Below are 20,574 nucleotides of genomic sequence, written 5' to 3'. Positions count from 1 at the left end.
TCTCGCGTCACTAATGCATATTCCCAAACAGTCAGCAGACAGAACTAGATAATATCCGAACGACTATTCGAAATGCGCTATTCTCTTCTTTTGGCATCTCTTTCTTGCCTAGTCCTAGGTCATCCGGTTCGGGACAGTAATACAAAGACCCCAGGTATTATCATGGACCGCCGAAATGGGCATTTTAACGAATCCTAATTGCTCAAAAGTTACACCTGAAATCTATGAAAAGCTTGTGCGATACGCTGAATACCCTGACCTAAGCTTGGGACAGTGCTCCAAAGTTTCCACGGGGGCTACTGTAATCCAATTTTTCAACATTACCTCCACCGATACCCAGGCTGCTTTTTGGAAACTACCAAGCGAGAAACAGATCATTGTCTCTATTCCTGGTACCGACGGAACTGAGGATTACCTAACCGACTTTAATTTCTTCTTCACGGGTTATGACTCGCCAGGTGTGAAATGTCCGGAAGGCTGTTTGGTCCACAATGGATTTTTGGGCTCGTGGAACTCGCTCGCCACTGAGCTTATTCCTGCGCTAGAGGATGTGCTTGATGCGAACCCTGACTATAATACGATAATCACTGGACATTCTCTCGGAGGCGCACTAGCGCAGCTGGCATTCGCTTCGCTCATCACAGACCCTAAATACCGAGTCCTTGAGGCATACACTTACGGTCAACCCAGAGTTGGAAACGGGATATTTGCCAACTACATTGATGCTCTGGCCGGTGCATCTGATGACGATATTGGAATTTTTCGCCGAGTAACGCATTACAACGGTACACCAATTTTCCCCTCTTGCCTGATCTTCCGTACTAATCTTTCTTTTCTAGATGGTGTTCCTCTACTACCACCCCGAATCTTTGGCTTTTCGCATTCGCTCACAGAGTTTTGGGAGTCAACTAATAAGAGCGAAGAGTCAACAACATATCGGTGCTATGGCCACGAGTCTTCAGAGTGCAATGATTCTGCCGGTGGATTCGGAATCAATGCTGCGCATGGATCTTATGCAGGCTTCGGTGCGACATGCCAATGAATCAAGCAACTCTCGGAACACTGCCAAACCCATCAGATGAAGAATCTATGCGGGGTATCTCTGGCCCCGGAAATTTAGCACAAAGATGATGGAATTAGAACCTATTATAATGTCTCTTAATTTTAATTTATAAAACTCTTTGAGCAAACAACTTCACTCTTTCTCCATGGACTACACACCTGCGTTAAAAGAAGCCATTTTTGGCATCTCACTAATTGGAGAAGTATAATGAGCACCCCTTAAGCGATCGCTCATATCAATAAATCGGGGGCCGTGTCAAAAGTACATGTACTCGCTTGATCCTGGTATAAATGTTAAGGAACTTTACCTAGGTTCTACAAGTGCCGCATCTTGAATCTCGCAAAATGTGAGAATTTGTCCCACGTGGTGGAGCAAACTTATACTCCATACATAGTGCTTATATTTATAGATTGAGGTCCCACAAAAGCACGGTGTCAGCACGTGCAGATCTACTTCATCATTTTATCCCTGATATTTCCCCATTTTTATGCCATTCACTGCGCGACTACTACAGTAAACCCTAGAAATAAGGAATCTCCCATCAATATTACCTTAAGGAACCGAAAACCATGTCAAAATTAAAATCCCATACAAAATTCCTTATTTCCTCAAATATCTTGTCAATGTGCTAGCCAGCCCTGAGCCTACTGTCCGTCTTCCTAATTCCGCTAGCCGACCCCTGATATGACCATGTGACCTGTCCTAATATAATACTGTCCGCTTCGTGAAGCTTTACGTGCTCTTCGAGCGTCCTGTATCTGAATATGGCGTGAGATAGCCTGACTATGGTGTTTTCTGAACCAACTCCAATCTTCTCTATACTGCTCGATCCGGCACCCTGACACACACCTAGGTGATTTCTTATCATTTTATCATTTGCCATACAAAGTTCTTTAAAAAAGGGGGATTAGAGATATCACATCAGACACACTATAAATATACTTTAAAGATTTTTCTATAAATAGATATCATTCTATTTGGGGCCAAATGTTTGTATTATTTTATGCCGCTTAATATTCTCTATTCTTTTTAATATTAATTTTTTGTAGTAGTAACATCTTAATACAAAATGTTTCTATAAAGTAATATATCCAAGTTCTATCTAGTGATGGTGATAAGATGGTGACAATTTCTCGCGCCGAGCCCACCGATCAAGAGCTTAAGCGGTCGATGCAGTATCTCTACGCCGTAAAATCTATATTATCAAACTAATCTGGGAAGTTAGTACTAGCTTAAGCACCTAATCTCTCTATAAATAAAAGTGCAATGACATGGATTAGTTAATTGAAGCAGGGTGTATTTCGTACACTAATATTAATTAATTCGCGAATGCTTAAGCGAGCTTACTACTGCAGTGAATAGTTACTAAACAGTGAAACACGTGAAACACTAGAATTAAGAAATTGATTTTGCACTACATCTATGATCTCGGTGTCAATTACTATTTGAAGTAGCGCTAATGCAAGCTAAAATTAATTTAAACCTTGTCGCCAGAAATACTATGACCGAGACTAAGATAAAGGGGCCCTTTTTGGTGTTGGCACGGTGGTATTTTTGAGCCGACAAATCTCTTGCCCTACATCAATTGATATATTATCTATTGTACATTTTTATATATATGTATTTCTATGCAACTTATATATTATTTAAGTATTATTTAATATTATTAAAACATAAATGATGATTATTTTTTCTTTTTCTTTTTCACTTTCATTTTCCGACCCCGATTCCGTATCCCTCGAGAAGGTTAAATAGGCAAGAGGCCCGCTTTTGTCGGTATGGGGTTACATTAACTTCATCAGCGTTCGGTACAATGGGTCCCGAACATAGTACACTGATATTATCACTTCAGACACCCATTCTCTTTTATAAAGGGTCCCGGGCCCCGAGAGACGTCAGAGATGCCATGTACTTTCACCAATTGATCAAATCCCCAGGAAAGAATTTACAGTCCTGACAATTTTTCAACATGCTTCTCGCATTTGCGCTGGTGCCCTCCATGGCCATGGCCATAACAACTCTAGGAAGCGACTCCTATAGATCGACTTCCGGCACATTTGATGCAGGAATTTCCCCATACAACTACGCACCATCAGTTATGGCCGAGGGCGTATACAAGATGTGGTGGTGTGGAGTACCGGCTGGGGCAGCTCTTCCTGGTGACCATATCTTGTATGCAGAGGCCACAAGCTACGATGGCCCCTGGCATTCACAAGATGGCACGCAGCCTTGGCAGGCTGTGTTCCAAGGCACTGGCACTGGCACATTCGATAGCAAACACACCTGTGATCCATCCGTTGTCAAAGTGGGCGATACCTATTATATGTACTACGGTGCCGAGCAAGACGACGGCTTACCAACAACGGCTGGTGTCGCCTCCAGTCCTGATGGAATCAACTGGACGAGATTAAACAACGGTCAGCCTATCTTCACCCAAGCAGCACAGCAAAAGACGGGCAGTGCCTATGGAGCTGGCCAGCCCAGTGTGACTTATGTCAATGAAACTTTCTACATGGTCTTCACCGACACCACAGGCGCAGGTGCCAATGCAACAAGCGGAAACGGCCAGTTTCTTTGGAGGTCAAGTGATGTCACTTTCCAGACAAATACCGAGGTCTGGACATCGACTGGCTGGCAAGCCAAGACCGATGAGAACTCGAGAAGTTATGCCATCATCAACTCGGTCTCTACGGATTGGCAATACTCTGATGTCTTGGACGCATTTGTCCTTGCCCACCAGAGCCCCAATAACATCACCACGCTGTCATTCTTTGACCCTCAGGATTTCTCCTCCTTCAAGTACGAAGACGTTGCCATCCCCGGTGTGTGGACGGAAGGACCAGGGATTATCTCACGATCAGATAAGCACTCTGTGGTCACAGCAACTGCTGATTGCGGCCGTGTACCTATGGATATTGTTCGCTCAACTGAAGGCGCGCCTCCAACGGGACTAGCCCATATTGGTGTTGACGTTATCCTCAGCGGCCTAACTTGCTGATCAACGTACAGCAGTTATCTATTATTCAGCTTGTACAATTCTGGGCCAGTCCTGCCATCAGGCAGCCCCTGTCCGTAATACATGTATATATTCAGATGTGAGGCGTGTGTCCAAGAGAAAATATATGAATGAAACAGCATTCTATGAATAAAGTTCTGGTTCTCAATTACTTATTTGCGATAGCCTTTGAGATGTTAGAGATGTGTTAGTCTAACTTTACGTAGCAAGGGGCAAAAATATAAGCTTCATTATACTCTCGGTATCTTTTACAACGCGTACCGAGCTAGTAAGCACTAGGGATTCCAGGGATATCACCAGCATTCAATGTTAAGTTCAACTTCTGGACCTCGACACATTTCTAAGATGCAGGTACTGATCCTAATGGGTAACGCAAGTGCAGTGCTCTGCAGCACCGACCCTAATACTAGCCCGACTTTACTTCCCCAGCCCGACAACATCGACCGAAATTCAGATACTGGTAATTAGTTGACTAAATTATGGGACAAAAGTCAAGATGCGAGCAGCCTAATAGTGTAATCCCTAGGTTACGTAACGCGTGTCCTTCCGTCAAGTGGCCAATGATATAGACGAGATTTACAACGTTGGAGCTAGCGGACTAGAATTTCTTGCCTAACGACAACTATTGGCAATACATCCGAGTCGATGCTGACGCGAAGACCTTGCTAGGAAACTAGAGTGAGAGTGGCTTTGGTTCGCAGTTTTTCAATAATCCTTTTGCTACGGCTCCAAGTACAGCTGTTGACAAAGGCTTGGTGTTTGACATTCCACTTTGGGGATGTCACGGGCCAAGGCGTCCCGGTAGAGTATTAGTTCTCGGGGCTATTGAAGAATGTTGCCACAACCTGGGGGGGGGGGGGGGGGGGGTGTCCAACCTTGAGTTCACAACTGCAGTTGGGGCTCAGTTTACGGGGAAGACGCAGAAAATTGGTGGTGGAAATACCGAGACGGTCTTGAGAGCTGATTCCTTGGCTGACTTGACTTTTTGTCGCTGCTGAAGGTAGTATCAAATGGACGCCTCCAAGCAATTCGAGTCATGACGGACCGTGGATCTTATTTACCTCCTTGTCAGCTTTCTAACAACAATCTAGACTATATCTGTTCCCTACATTGCAGTTCTAGAATTAAGAGTCACTTGCATTTAGAAATGATATTTCCAATTATAAGCAATTCACTGGGGCAGCTCTCATGTCTCCGCTAAAAACATAATACCCACATAAGTCGACACAGTCAATGAAGATATATACAATCTTACCATACCAAGACTCATTTCAATGCTGTAAAATCTTGTCGAGGTGGGCTTTATTAGTTAGGGGAGATCCTACAAATGTCTCGGCTTTTCATGGTGACTAGGTACCATTTGGACTAGTCGGGCCAGTGGTTTTGGAGCCTATGAGGAAATTGTTCGTTGATATGATATGTAGTCTTGTGAGATATTGTAGATCAGTTCAAATGTTGTCCTATGCAAACTCTAAACGGCTATGCATGTTCTGATCAAATTACCCAAAGGGTCAATGATATTCAGACGATGTACATATTAGTCGATTCAGATAAATTTTTATTATTATCAATTATATGCAATCAGTGACATCAATCTTTGGTCTATCAAATCAGTTAATACCACATGTTCAGTTGACGCGTGCCTGGCGTTATCCCAAATTCAAATATTGCATGTGGTGTTGTCCGGTTCGTTGTTATATAAAAGTTCACTCGGATATCAATGCGCACGGTTCTGTACTAAACTGACATAACATTGAATTTATGCCAATATCATTGAACAATTGCTATAATCGTAAAAAGACTCCATTAAAATTTAAAAATAAAATGATACGGACAAAAGGTTTCAACATTAAGGATATTCAATCACTCATTAATGCGGCTGTTTCCATGTTATATCGACGCCTAGCGGAACCATCAGTTTACGAGTTGACACTAGATGCCACATGCAATCAAATTATCTAATATATAAAAATATGCATTACATTTGGAACAGAGTTAAAGATTGCCATGTCACTTCAAAGCCTAAAATGACATGTACCAATCAGCACAACATGTCTACTTCAACGAACGCGGGACACATGTATATTGTACATCAAGACCACTAATAAGCATTGAATGGCCCCAACTCGAACAACCACACAAGCATTGAACCAACCAACATTTAATTACTACAAATAATACATTGACTTGAAAAGTTAAAGATCTTTTTTTCAAAAATATTAAAGTGGTGGGTGGCCCTGTTCTAGCGTCCATCCAGTGCCAGCTGGCATTCGCCTGATGAGTTGGCACAACGGCATTGGGGCCACGCATGTATATATCATAGGCTGCCTAACCTGTTGATTATTAATTTATGCGCACACATATAACTCGGTTAGAATAAAAAAAAAATAGCAAAATCATGGTTATTTAAAGAGTGCAAACCTCTCCTTTCCTTGCTCGAACTCGGTGTTGTGTTGTGTTGTTTAGCACTTGTGATTTCGCGCGGTATAATCGAAAAAAAAGGACGACCAGCTGATATGATCGTTTGAGACCAGGGGCCCTCTTAACACCCTGTAATAAATCGGGATAAACCCACTCTGTTCCAGCTGGAAAGAAGCTGCCTGCTATAGCCCCTTTTTTGACGTGATATTCGTGCTCAAAAATGAGGACTACAAAGCAACTGACTCGATGGTACAGCCTGATTTCCTGACACTGCGCCTCGTTACGCTACTGTGTACGGCAAGGCTTTTTGAGTTTCTTTTGACAGCCCGTAAGCAACCAAGGCACACCACGCAACACTGCGAAACGGGACATGTCAGTATGACAATCAGAGCGCTTTTTGGGGAGCCCCTCGAAGTCGGACGAGTGACGACCGAGAAAGAATTCGCAGATCTTGATGTAACAGACCAGCGCTGAAGACTAAGATACAGCGCCTAGACCATGGCCAAGGGCAAAAGCATGTACAGTCTCGGGATTGGGCGAGAGGAAAAAGGGAGCTCTGGCATGGGCCTAGTAGTTTTCCAGCAAAAGCCATTCGAGTTGCTCATCGAACCGGATCTGTTGCAAACAATCACGTTCCCCGTCCTATCATCGTTGGAAACGGCACAATCGGTATCCGATTGGGCCTCGAATAACTGGGTACTTTTTACCTAAGAACCAAGTTGACCAGCCCCGTCCCGTGCCGCCCTGTCATATGATGAATTCGGGTTAATGCTGTGTTTTAAGAGTCTATTGTATTCGTAAAGATAGCCATCACACCGGGGGGTGATATCCCGTTTCAGCTGCTGTTGCGTTCCCCTCATCCAGAAGAGGAATGAGTCGACGCCAGGTGAGGGACAAGCGTAAAAGATTGGATCTGTGGGATACCATGCATGGCTTGAGTTTTTGATTGTCCAAGTTGTTGTCTCGCGCCGTATCACCCTGAATCTCTATTTCTGGACCTGATCCGTACGTCGACAGCATCGTACAGGGTCCAGAAATAGACGCTTGTCACAGGGACGCTGGCCTGGTGGGCAGTACGGGGTACTGCTGGCCGCCTATAAGGTCTCCTTGAAAGACGCTGTAAAATACACTGGACGTCTTATTCGTAAAGGTATAATACAGCTCTATAAGCTTTTGGTCAGAGATGATCCGACTAGTGTATGGCAACCTGGCCAATCGTGACAGCTGATGAGCGATGACACAAGCGTTTCTGTGAGCATGACAAAAGAAGTCCTTGGCGTAGGAAGGCGCTTTGAAGGTTTGATGAAAGCCTAGAAAGGCTGAAAAGGGCCCTTTTGAAGATCAATATTTTGAAGCCATTCGTGGGGGATATTGCCGGTTTCGGCAGTTGTCCGTCGGTGCAACCTTGGGCTATAGCCCTAGTAGAAATAGCTTGCCACAGTGGATGAGATACAATGCAGTGATCATGAGCTGGCGTCGTGAGAAGCTTCCAATGGAATGCGAATGACGGTGTGACCGAGTCTTGATGGAATGTCGTGTTGAATGATCAACTATAGTGACGAGCGAGAGCAAAGGAGTTTGAGTGAAGAAACAACAGGCAAGAACGTGCCAAGGCAGGTGCGATGCGATGCGAGAGTCGGTCGTGCCTTCCCCAGACGCGTCCTGGCAGGTTCCTTCCTAATCGGCACGATTTGATTTGATTTGCTGTAGCTTTTTTCTAGAACAGAGCAGCGAATCGCTCAAAGGAGCAATCGTTTGCACATCAGTTTAATGCTTCATTTAATATTACAAGCCAGTATTTCGTCCATTGCAAATCCAGTACGGAGTATGTTGCATAATATTATTTGCGCGACACAGAACCCCAACTGACGTCAACGCGATCGACCAGTAGGCAATGGGTGGGGGATGCGGGATGCTCTCGATTCGCCAAAGCTTGCCATAAGCTTCGCAGGAGGCTCCCAATAGTCAGCAAAGCATCGATCGGGCCATCAGGGCTCTCACGGCGCCGATTCGTCGCTGATTTCGAGACAGCTTCCCCGTCCAAAAAACAAAAAGATCGCAGGAGGATAGCGGTGAAAGAAGCTGGTTCACAATGACATAATGGAATCGAAAAAGAACACACCGACAGATTGGTAGCGGTCAGACTGGAGGTTAAAAAAAGAACATCAGAGGCGGTCAGCGTTTAGCCTGAGGTTTCATACTTCGCCCTAGGTAATAATAATTAACTGGGGTCATGGTTTGTGAAGGGGAAAAAAAAAAAAAAAAAAAAAAAAAAAAGGCTCGTACAATGCCAAGACCAGAATCGATGGATTGATTGAACTGCCGTGACAGGTCTTATTATTGAATATTGATACGTAACAAAATACTGACAACTACGTACTACTATCAGCGATGGATAAGGGAAAAATAATCGCTGCACGGAACACTCGGGTGTGCCGACTAAATTGTGATGCTGTGATGAGGAAGCAGTAGTGTCGCGCGTCGGCGATGGCTTTTGAGGACCCCGAGCTGGAAGATACGTACGTACGTGCATGCTATTCTGTATGCGACAGGGATTTGGTCGCACTAGGTGCCTCGGTTTGGAGAAAGAGCCAAAACTGGCCTATGAGGCAGGCGCAGCACCCGCTAGTCCTAGCTGGGACGCTGAGCCGAGCAGTCACGAGATCGGCGCTATCGATACCATCGATACCATCGATACGGTATTGATACGCCCTCTGGCCCGGGAGTTTGCCCTGGAGCTGGCTTCCGAGCACACGTCACGAAGTATTATCTTTTAGTAATAATAATGAGGATGAACAATGAATAAATTATTAATTAACTGAAGAATTTCACTGGTTGTCCGACTGGTTGTTTGACTGGCTAGTGTGATATGGTCCATGATCCTAGATCCTTGATCCTTGATCCATGATGCCATGATGACTCATGCCGCGATTGCACCAACCCCGTCTTTAGTGAAATAAAATGAAATAATCCCCCAAAAAAATAGAATAAAATGAGACAAACAACCTCCACGAGAGAAAAAGAAGAAGAATAATAAGTTCCGATTGTGACGATTTCTCCGGTGGCACAAAGTCACGGAAAGAAAGAAAGACGCCTGAGGCCCCCACGCCATTGGCCGGCGGGCCCCACGCCGGCTCGTATCATTCGTCATCGCAGAATAAGGCACAGAAAGAGGCGGAATCCTTTTTACCGTACGGTACCGTACGCGGTGGAGGCATGCCGGCCAGTCCGGTGTTGCCAGGCCACTGAAGCGGGCGGCCCAATACAAAGGCGCCGTCGCCCGCCCTTCTGCCTTCTTTTCCTCTCGTTGGTTGTCGACTCCCCAAATCCTTCTCTCTGACTTGCCTCAATCTCTGTCCATTCGCGCTTCTGCTCTCTATCCACCCGCCGCCTCCAATCAGTGCACATTGCGCCGGCTGCCGCCTTTTTGATTGCTCTGCTTGATTCTTGTCCACTGTCCAAGTGTCCAGTCAGTGTCCAGGGTGCATCTGGTTACCATTTCTTTTTTTTTTTAACCGCCGACAAATCATCGTCGCAGGTAGGTGTCAATTTTCTACCAATCCACGGCCAGCAGGCCCCTTGGATTTGGACGTGTTACACCACCTCAGCCCATCATCCTGTCTCGTTTTCTTCATATCATTTACGATTGTTTTACTGCTCCCCATACATCCAACGTTCCTCACTTGCATCTTTTTCTTTCCATTTTCCTGTCCATTTTCTTTCGCGCACTCCGTTTCCGGGCGGGCTTGGCTCGCGGCTGTGACGACGGTTGGCCCCGGAAGCTGGCCTCACCCGGCGAATCAGCCTGGAAAGCGCATTCTCCGCTCTTGCCCGCTCTTGCCTGTTTGTTTGCCTGCCTGTTTGCCTGTTTGGCTGCCGCCTGCCCGCCTGCCTTGTTTGTCACTTTGTTTGCCGCTGACTAAGGGCTCGCGCCTTGGCCTCATCGGGCAACTGCCTTATGCTAGCTGTGTTTTGGCTGTGACGCGCCTTCCCCCCACCTCGCCTGCAACACACCCTCCCACACACCCTGCTGGCCGCTCTTGTCTCCCTCCCTCAAGCTAGACAAATGCTAATGTCGCATGCGTGCAGCTTAAATCGCCCAGCCTGTCCTGTCCTCTGAAAAACAACTGGATCGTTGTTTTCCCCGTGACGCCAAGCTTGCTGTGCCGCCAAGCCTTGTCGCTGCCTTGAGCCCTTTTCTGGCGCTTTACCCGTTTGGCCACCGCGCTCCTCCCCCTCAAGCGCGTCGCCCCGATATATCTTCGACTTTTTGTTGTTGTTATTATTGTCCACTTGCGCGCTGCTTTGCGAAAAAACACCCACCTGCAATTGCTTGTTTATTTGACGCCAGATCCGATCGCCCACCACGCGTTCGTCTGCATTTGCTTTCCATCTCGCCTCACCATTCGGCGCGCGCTGACTTGGATCGACAAGGTATGTCCTTCGCCTGCATGAAAGCGCCCGCACTGCCAACGCATACACTCCTCCCCCTAACCCATCTGGACCCTGCCTTACTCTATTCGCTCCGCCCCGGCTCTCTCTTCTTGCCAGAAATGGATGCCTTGGTTACTTGTCTGCCAGACCGGCTAACGCGCGTTGTACTGTAGTTCTTCCGCATAGCGCAACCCAATATTGCTCTACGCGACCTTTGACACCTAAGGCTCCCCGGGACCCCCCTCTTTGTCGCTTCTAGGAATAGTGTGAGTAACCCACGTTTGAGGCGCGCAACACCGCCTCGCTTGTTGTCATTCGTTGCTTTGCCATTGACATCCCGTTCGCGCGAACAGTAGTCGGTACATTTTGTCGCCTGGCTCGCCTCAATACACAGCCAGCTGCCTGCGCCACGAGCACAATCCTCGCCAGCACCCCTCTGACAACGCATCATCTCTGTGGTGTCGTCGCGCAACCCTGTTCCGGCTGCATCAGAGCCCGACCACGTCTGCCGCTCGACTGTGATCTCACTCAGCTCGTCGAGCGCCTTTTATCTACCGAAAGGTATTCGATCGCGAATCCGTCAATGTTTGCTCGAGGACCGTTGGATTGGCGAAACAATTAAGCTGTAGAACACACGCACAGCCAAAGAAAAAAGGTACGTGTTTTGCGTGCGAGCCACTCGCGCCCATCCGTCCCACACCCGAGGTCCAGTGACCGTCCGCTGCTGCAGTAGGTGCTGACGCGACTTGTTGGGGCTGCAGACTTTGTCGGGTAGACTACCGAATCAGATTGCCTACGCCGCCTAACGCTTCTAAAACCCCCCGTCTCCGTTCGCGCAACCTCGCATCCAGTATTCTGGCTGAGAGCTGGGGACCACTGTCTCGAGCGTAACAGGTCGATCCAGTCTTTGTTATATTATCCGCCCTCATCGCGCCGTCGCTTTCTACCCACTGATTGGGTTGTTTACCACGACTCGCGTTTCCACGACCAAACAAACCATCCTATCGCGGCGCAGATCGCATCTTGTGACGGAAAGCGCCAACGCGCCGTCACCATAACAAATCCATCAAACATGGAGTATTCGACGCAATACCAACAGCCTCATGGCCAACACCCTCACGCTCCGTCGCACATGGCCGGCGCATATCAGAATGCGCAGAACCCCGGTACTGCCGTGGGTTCAATGGCCTCTCCTACCAATCCACAGGCGCACATGCCTCAGAATCATCAAGCCTCTCCCATCATGCCCCCCCAGGGCCATTACCAACAATCTCAGAATGCTCCCGGCGCCGTTCACCAACAGATGAACTTTGCGCAGCCGTACGTCTCGACGACGATGCAGCCTCCCTATGGAATTTCGCCCACGCAAGCTGCCGCCATGGCCACCGCCGCTGCCTCGGGCCAGTTCTATCCCATGCACCAAGATCAGATGGCCGGTCAGATGGCACAAGGGCCTCGTGGCTCGCCGCGCATGGCTGGCGTCCAGGTCAAGAACGAACGCAATCCGCGCTCCCCTCCTCAAGTGCCCGGCCAGATCGCGTCAATGCCATCTCAAGTACAAATGCAGCCAAACCGTCGGATGAGCCAAGTCGGCAGCCCACACCTTCCTAACGCGCAGCCAGTCATGAACCATGTTGGTCGGCCTGGTGTTCCGCCAGCGATGGCCCCACCACCTCAACCCCAGGTTCAACAGGCACCACCTGCCACCGAACAAGTTCCCGGTGCTACACAGGAGGAGTCGCCGCTGTATGTGAACGCGAAGCAGTTCCACCGCATTCTGAAACGACGCGTCGCGCGACAAAAATTGGAGGAACAACTGCGGCTGACATCCAAGGGCCGAAAGCCATACCTCCACGAGTCTCGACATAACCACGCGATGAGACGACCGCGTGGCCCTGGCGGACGTTTCTTGACGGCGGACGAGGTGGCAGCGATGGAGAAGAACAAGGAGGATATTGCCGATGAAGACGTGGCTAAACCAGCCGGTGAGATCAACTCATCGGCACAGAAACGAAAGTCTGGCGTAGCTGACGATGGCAACGGCAACCCTTCAAAGAAGACTAAGACGAGCGCAAGCCCTGATGAAAGTGAAGATGTCGAAGAAGGCGAACCTTCGGACGAAGAAGGTTGAGAGCACGCTCTCAATTTGTCTGGCGCCGCAGTTTCTAAATCTACCTACCTGAGCTCCAGTCTCGGTGACCACGCGCCGGCAGCTTTAGCCGTTTGCTAATGGCTTTGTTTAACTACAGAATCATGAACGACTGGTTGATTTCTTTTCCACCAAACTTCCTTTCTAGCAAGCGATGTCGAAATTATTTGTGATTTTGTTGTTTTCGTTTTCTGTTTTCCCTTTTGTCTCCTTTATTTCCCCCCCCCTTTTTTTCTCTCCTCTGTCTGATGTGACTTCGGTTTACTTTTTTCAACCCGTGGTTATTTACATGCGTCGATGACTTGACTTTGATGCTCGGTGGTTTCTGGGTGGAATGGTGTTTTGATGTCTTTTTTTCCCCTCCCCTATTCATCTCTTCGTACTTTGCAATTATCAAAACTTTTGATTCCCCTGCGGTTGTCCTTTTTCAACATGTCGCGTTGTGTTGCACCTATCTGGTATTGCTTTGCTGCAACCTCGGGTACGGACTGTTGCACCGCACCGTGTTCCTCAAGGCTTTTGCCCAGGGAGTCTTTTTTTCATGTCTGGATGGGTATTTGACGAGGCTGCTTGTTTGTTTGTATTTGGGTTCTGGGTTTGGCAATTAGAGGTGACATCCTTCACTGGTATAACTAAACACCAACAGGACGGATTTGTATGTCAGCATTACGGGGCCCGAGTCATGGGTCGGGAGAAGTTTGGGTTTATCCCCTATGGGAAAATTCAGCTGTATTTGTCTGATATCATTTGTTCATGTTGAAATTCTGCGGCATTTGACGTGAGTCTGTTTGAACTTGAGACGAGTTTGCAAATACCTTGCGATTTGGTTCTTTTCGCGTCTATACTCGTTCTCGACCAACGGTTCTTGACTCGCCATATATCCCCTTTATTTAACGAATCTCCTTTTCTTTTTCTTTTTACTTTTTTTTTTATTCCCCGAGTGTTTGAATTGAGACTTTTATGGTTACAAAAAGAAGAACTTGTAATTTCATCGCCCTGTTTCTCAGGTTAGTGTGTGGACATTGCCAATGTTCCTGGTTCTAGGTACAGCAATATAGAACTTTGACGATGGACTTGCTCCATCGACATGTGAAAAGACGTTTTTATTCGTTGCAGTAGTTATTTATTAAAGTTCTTATCCTATTGTCGGATAAATAAAGCCTTGTCAATAATAGCCACGGACTGTTAACAATGCGATTAAAATAGTAGCAGCATGCATGGCAACTCCGCATGGGCTAGCCGGCGTCTGGGCCTGACTATCCCTCTCTCGGCCTAGTGTCTCTCCAGATCGGCTCCGTCCGTTCGCTCGCTCAGTCAGCTCCAGCCTCCTCCTCCGCCTCCTTCCTCCTTCACCACCAGCTCTCTGGACCAGCGCGACCAGTTGTTGTTGTTGTTTCCCAGAGCTAGCTGCACCTTGCACGCCGCCTTTTTTCAATTCATTGGGTGCTGTTGTATCGTCTATTATTCTCTTGGGCTTCTTGTAGGTTGCCTACCCTTTCCACGTCATTCATCTCTGTGTTGCTTCCCCCTTCGCTCTCTCATCATCACTTGCCTACCACCTCCCTTCTTGACCCTTTTACAAGTCCCTCTCGCAAAAAACATGGGGCCGACATCTTGATTCGCTTTTATCTTTCATTTAATGTACCCTCTTTTTCTTCTTCTATCCAATGATGCCTCCTTTTGTCCATTTCACAGCCTGATGCTCTACTGCATGGGGGACATCAGCACTGTGATTCTGGTCTGTCCGGAACTTCGGGATATTCTGAAAAAAAAAAAAAAAGACACTGGATATTCTCATATCCTAGACATCCGCAATGTCTACTCTTTGTTTTTCTCTTGATCTTCACCCCCTTGCGAGGCACATTTACGATTCTATGTCAATCCAATGCTCACAATGTCGAATATTAGCTCTTCACGCCTGACACACGAATGAACCTACGGCTCCTATCGCGACAAGTTACATGGACTGACCCCTTGAGAGGTACACTCTATAACGGCTTTGTTATATTGGTATAAAGGCTGGTGCTACGCCTGATTCTCAGAAAATGGACTCCTACGACGGCCAACCATCTCCTGGGAGAGGCCGGGAGAGTGACGCCTACCGCCGCCGGTCACCTGGTAAGATAACCATCGCCGACCGGACCGAATTGATTGTTGTTATTGACACTGATGAAAAAGAAAAAGGTATTTCTGAAGACCGCCGGCGCGGTGGTACCGGACGCGGCCGCTCGCGATCGCCTCCCATGATCGACCGATACGAACCCACTCGTGCTAGAGACGACTACCACGGTCCTGGCCGTGAATACACACCCCGAGATCGCGACGACCGCCGCCGTCCTCCTTCTCCTGCTGCTGCCAACATCGATCGCTATGTGCCGGGCCAAGACCATGGCAAGCGCGTTGTTCCGACAAACCCGCTTCCAAATCCAATGACCCTTGATTTTCAGGTCGGTTTCACTTGGTTTGCGGAATGGTGGAGGGCAGAGCAGTCAATCAAGGAAGAAAAAGAGCGTGCAAAGCATGGGGGTCGCCATCCGTCAGACCGTGTCAAGGGCGAGAAAGAAGCGCGCGAGGACCGCGACAGGGAGAGGGCGCTCATTCAAGAGGCCTATGATTCTTACAAGGCGGAATTACAGGTGAAGATGTCGCGGACATTTGTCAAGCAGCATCAGGGCGAAGAGTGGTTCCGAGAGCGATATGTCCCTGAAGTAAGGAATCAACTGCGACGACGTTTGCTGGACTTTCGTCGTGGCACTTATGACCAATGGGAACGGGACATGGACTCTGGCGTCTTTGACGAGTTTACCTTGGAGGGCATCTACAAAAGCGAGAGCGACGGGGCAGGCGGTGTGATTGAAAAGGAGGAAGGCGAGGCCACAGCAGTAGGCGAGACCCTCGGTGTCCTCGATCTTCTACCTGCGCGCGGAGCCGAGCTTCGTGACGAATCCTCGTCACAGCCTGCTTTGTTGATCAAGACCTTGGCTCCGAATGTCAGCCGGAGCAACATCGAGGAATTCTGCAAAGAGCATCTCGGCGAGTCAGATGGCGGGTTCAAATGGCTAAGCTTGAGCGATCCTAACCCATCCAAAAAGTTTCACCGCATGGGATGGATCATGCTCCATCCAGCAGAAGAAGAACCTTCCTTTGTCGACCGCGGCGATGGTCGCGATGAAGAAGGGGCAGAAATCGAAACAGTGAATGGAACGGGCAATTCGACATCCACGGCGCAAAAGGCTGCGGAGGCTGTCAATGACAAGACGATTCAGGACCCAGTTCATGGAGACTTTGTCTGTCACGTTGGTGTACATGTACCCCCATCTCAGCCCCGCAAGAAAGCTCTTTGGGATCTTTTCTCTTCTCCCGAGCGTATTGAACGTGATGTGGAACTCGCCCGTCGTCTTGTTGTCAAGCTTGACTCGGAAATGGGCGAGGTTGATGGCTATGCTAAAATCGAGGCGCGCGTTGAGGACCTTCATTCAAGGGGCCTGTTGCAACCTGTAGCCAACCCAGAGAATGCAAAGAAAAGAAAGGACTCGGATGCCATGATTGAAGAAGGAGAAGAGGCAGAGGAGGGAGAGGAAACGGAAGGTGTCGATGAAGAAGTGGATGACGAAGATCTCATCATCAAGAAGAAAAAAGTGGATTTGATGGTCGAATATCTTCGCCGTGTCTACAACTTTTGCTTCTTCTGTGTGTTTGAGAGCGACTCGGTTCACGAGCTTGTTCGAAAGTGTCCTGGTGGCCATCTTCGCCGACCAAGGTCCGGTCTGAGTAACCAGGCCAAGGAAGTTGCCAGAGCCAGTGCCATGGGGCTGCCTTTCCCAGTCAAAAAGAAGGAGACGGCGCCGGCAGCGGTGTTGGAAGAAGGCGAGGAAGAATCCCCAGTCGAAGAAAAACGACCGCAGAAACTGTCAAAATCAGAACAACAATTGCAACGCGCTTTCAATTGGGTAAAAACCTTTGAAGATAAACTGCTTCAGATATTGGAGCCGGAGAATGTCGACATCTCGAAACTGGGCGGGCAGCCAGTGGACGAGGCCCTGGAGGAGGAATTGGTGAAAAACGTCAAGCAGGAAGACGAGTCCAAGTTCCGGTGCAAAGTGCCTGACTGCAATAAGCTGTTCAAGGCGGACCACTTTTGGCGCAAGCACGTTGAGAAAAGGCATGAAGACTGGTACGAGAATATCAAGAACGAGGTAAGTGAAATCCCATTATTGACGGCAATAACACAAGGGCTGACTGACTGTGTTTTTAGCTCACGCTGGTCAATGCATACGTCTTGGACCCTTCGCACATTGCACCATCGCGATCCGATGCCAACAGCAACGGCCATTTCCCACTGGCTGGGAACCACATGACGCCAGGCACGCCACGCGGATTCAACCTTGCCAACATGCCACCGTACTTTAACGGCGGGAATGTCCCTGGTAACTTCCAGGGCATGCCCAGCGGCAATTTCGGAGGCTTCATGGGCGTCAACCAACCCGGCTTCAATGGCCTCATGGCCGGCGATGGCTCAGGCATGCACGGCGGCCACCACCAACCAGGCGCTATGCGTCGCGGCGGCGGACGATATAGCCACCGTTCAGGTCCATACGATCGACGCGGAGGCGGTAATCGCGGCGGCGGCGGCGGCAACTATGGCCGTCTCAGCCCGATCAGAGGAGGTATCCCGAGTATGCTTGGCTCTGGCGGTCGGATGCAAGCCGGCGGAGGAAACATCCCATATATCCCACACGGCCATCCTGCAGCCGCAGCCCTGTTTTCTTCACAAGGTGGTGGTGGTCCCGGATTCCCAGATGGCGGAAGCGGGCAACAGGCCATGGGTCCGAGGGAGGCAGTCCAAGGACGTAGTCTGAAAAGCTATGAAGATTTGGACGCAGTTGGGAATTCGGGAAGCGGGGAGTTGAATTATTGAGAAAGTAGGGGGGAAAAAACGGAGGGATTTACTCTCGAAAAGCCATTTGTTTATGGGTAAATCGGTGTATTATACATGTAGTTGTTTTCTAACTATCGCATTTTTATTTCTCTCGCGAGTGAATAAGAAGATATTTGAATGGAGTCAAAATGGAAAGAAAGTTTTAAGCATATATTTTTCTCTCTCTCGTAGAATTGAAGGTAGTTCATAAAGTCTAGAAGTTGGATTTATTTGTACATGAAATATTGACAGCCCTTTTTTTTTTAAAAAAAAAATATTAAATAGCACGCGACAATAAGCAAGGGTATATACAAGTAAAGCAATTTGTAGTGTCACATCTTGATAACGGTTTTATCTCTCGCATCTCTCCACTCGACACCTTGTAATTTGCGAACCCGTCTCTCTGTTGCGAGGAAGAGGAGCATATAAATATGCGGCGCAACTTCGCCCCAGGTGTAGATCTTGAGATTGACGGATTTAGCTTTTGATGAGGAGGGTGATCTTTCTTCTACCGAGTCCAGCGAGTCTGCTGTTTGTCGGTTGGGATCTGGAGAAGAGGACTCTTCAACAAGACACCATACGCCCCATCCGGCGCGTCCTTCGATGAGGAAATCGCGGAGGAAGCACCAAAACTGAGAGAAGAATGACAGGGTCCAGATTTGTAAGGTTGGGTTGGTTGTAGACTGTGGTTGAATTTCGGACTCGTCGGTGTCTTGTTTGATAGTGATGTTCTGAATAAACCAGTATCCTCGCTCGAGTGGGTGTAGAGCACGGGTTTGCTGAGAAGGAGAGAATCGCGAGGCAAGCTTCATGCGGTCGGCGAGAGCTTGAAGGGTTGGTGTTACATGAGTGCGGAACTTTTCGTTTGAGACTTCTGGATTGGGTCCACGGATTTCGAGCGGAATATCGTCGAGGGAGATGATTTCTCGGGTCTGTGGGAGAATTTGACGCCTTTTAGGATTTTGTTGATCGGATGCGAAGGAGGATGCTGCTTCGATGGGGGTCTCCACACTGGCATGGTTGTCACTATGGGAGGAGTCCTTTTGATAGTCGTTATTCTTGGCCTTTTTTCTTTTACCCACTGGCTTAGTAAAGGTTTCTGCTGGTTGAGCAGTAGATGCTTTCGCTGGCGGAAGACTCTTGGAAGGGGAACCTGGAGAGGGCATTGACGAAAGCACTCTCGTCTCACTGGTATCTGGACTCGGGTCTCTGCTGGTCCCTTCAAGTCTAAAATGCTTCGACTGGCGAACTGTGTCAGGCACGTACGACCGGTCGACTTGCACGTTATCGATTGCCGTTTGGTCATTATCATGATCTCCCCGTGGCGGTGATGTTCTAGGCTGCGAATCTGGAATCGTGTCTAAAGGAGTGCCCCAGGTCAATGATTCCGAAATCCCAGCTTGCGTGGCCTGTGATGAAGTTGGTTTATTGCTGTGCTTAACTGCTGTAGAACTAGGACCGGTCCCCCTCTCTGATGACTGCGAATGTGTCTGGTCTGTGGAATCCTGGCGTCCAAGGGGAATAGGAGCTCGACAGGAGAGTTCGCTGTCTTCCTCCTCCGTTGACTGGTATCGTATTGGCGTCGAAGGAACATGCGCGACGAATCCTCCAGGCTGCTGCGACGAAATCCGGGCCAGCGCATCGTCGCGACTTGTAGCCGCGGGATAATGCGGCTCTAATAGACTGTTCAGTTCGTCGCCCGAATTAAACGAGGTATCGTCATTGATGATCTCTGGCAAAGGCAATGATTGACCAGCAGACGAGGCCAAAGACGAGGTGAGGTCTTCTACTGTCACGTCGAGGTCGTCCGCATCGCTATATACGCGGAGTCGTGAGACAGGCTCAAAGGCCAGGCACGACTCGACGAGAGCGCGGTAGCGCGCATCATCTCGTGCTCCACTGGGTGCAGCGACGTGGACGAGAACTTCAGTGTTGAGTGTCATCTGCTCTGAGGCTGCGGTGATGAACAAAGTTCATGGTCGCTAGTGAGTGAGTGCATTGCGGATAATGAGGCAAGCGCAATGGCGGCAACGACCACGGCCGCGTTCCTTCCTTTCTCGGGACATTCAACCTCCGTTTTTACATCTTTTCGCCAGGACAACAAGTCAACTAGTTCAATAATAATGCTTCCACGATCAGATCTCATCTCCAATGCACTAGTGAATCACTAATCACTAACTAGTATGCAGCCTGAACTCTGAACTCGATGCGTCGCCACGACTTTTAGCCCCCCGCTGCAACGGCGGCACATGTGACGACACGACTGAAGAAAGACGATACATCGGCCGCATTGTTGACGACCATTCAGGGTCAGCTGCGGATTGAAAATTTCATTTTTGATGGAGCAAAAGCTTCGACATGCTCATTGAGGGCACTGCTGTTACACCGTGTATACTGTTCCACCATCACAACTAATCAATCTGTGCTACCGTGGCGAATCGCCGAGCTCGCCATATCGGCAGTCTACGTCTGACTGTTCCCAAGAGATTGAATAACTACATTCCGACAGACTGCTTAATGTATGACGCTGCCATTGATGCGTACTTTACGCCTTGCTTGAGGACGGATTTCCG

The 20,574-nt window shown here is 48.5% G+C and overlaps 6 protein-coding genes across 6 annotated transcripts; 5 read left to right on the top strand and 1 right to left on the bottom strand.

The window, feature by feature from the left end:
• Positions 1-72: 72 nt before the first annotated feature.
• TRUGW13939_02332 (uncharacterized protein) lies at positions 73-1,042 on the top strand (the record flags this gene model as incomplete). The annotated part of the gene is made up of 3 exons (XM_035485526.1): positions 73-154; positions 210-785; positions 840-1,042. The coding sequence occupies 3 exons, from the start codon at positions 73-75 to the stop codon at positions 1,040-1,042; spliced, it is 861 nt and encodes a 286-aa protein (XP_035341419.1).
• Positions 1,043-3,032: 1,990 nt separating this feature from the next.
• Positions 3,033-4,061, top strand: TRUGW13939_02331 (uncharacterized protein; the record flags this gene model as incomplete). The annotated part of the gene is made up of 1 exon (XM_035485525.1): positions 3,033-4,061. The coding sequence occupies one exon, from the start codon at positions 3,033-3,035 to the stop codon at positions 4,059-4,061; it is 1,029 nt and encodes a 342-aa protein (XP_035341418.1).
• A 4,926-nt stretch (positions 4,062-8,987) lies between these two features.
• TRUGW13939_02330 (uncharacterized protein) lies at positions 8,988-9,277 on the top strand (the record flags this gene model as incomplete). The annotated part of the gene is made up of 2 exons (XM_035485524.1): positions 8,988-9,019; positions 9,070-9,277. The coding sequence occupies 2 exons, from the start codon at positions 8,988-8,990 to the stop codon at positions 9,275-9,277; spliced, it is 240 nt and encodes a 79-aa protein (XP_035341417.1).
• A 2,729-nt stretch (positions 9,278-12,006) lies between these two features.
• On the top strand, positions 12,007-13,065 carry TRUGW13939_02329 (uncharacterized protein; the record flags this gene model as incomplete). Its single annotated transcript, XM_035485523.1, has 1 exon — positions 12,007-13,065. The coding sequence occupies one exon, from the start codon at positions 12,007-12,009 to the stop codon at positions 13,063-13,065; it is 1,059 nt and encodes a 352-aa protein (XP_035341416.1).
• A 2,063-nt stretch (positions 13,066-15,128) lies between these two features.
• TRUGW13939_02328 (uncharacterized protein) lies at positions 15,129-18,001 on the top strand (the record flags this gene model as incomplete). The annotated part of the gene is made up of 2 exons (XM_035485522.1): positions 15,129-17,279; positions 17,339-18,001. The coding sequence occupies 2 exons, from the start codon at positions 15,129-15,131 to the stop codon at positions 17,999-18,001; spliced, it is 2,814 nt and encodes a 937-aa protein (XP_035341415.1).
• A 332-nt stretch (positions 18,002-18,333) lies between these two features.
• On the bottom strand, positions 18,334-19,944 carry TRUGW13939_02327 (uncharacterized protein; the record flags this gene model as incomplete). The annotated part of the gene is made up of 1 exon (XM_035485521.1): positions 18,334-19,944. The coding sequence occupies one exon, from the start codon at positions 19,942-19,944 to the stop codon at positions 18,334-18,336; it is 1,611 nt and encodes a 536-aa protein (XP_035341414.1).
• Between the last annotated feature and the right edge of the window lie 630 nt (positions 19,945-20,574).

This window comes from Talaromyces rugulosus, chromosome I, assembly GCF_013368755.1.
Source record: "Talaromyces rugulosus chromosome I, complete sequence".
Taxonomy (NCBI): Eukaryota; Fungi; Ascomycota; class Eurotiomycetes; order Eurotiales; family Trichocomaceae; genus Talaromyces; species Talaromyces rugulosus.
This window is presented reverse-complemented; position numbering and strand designations above follow the sequence as displayed.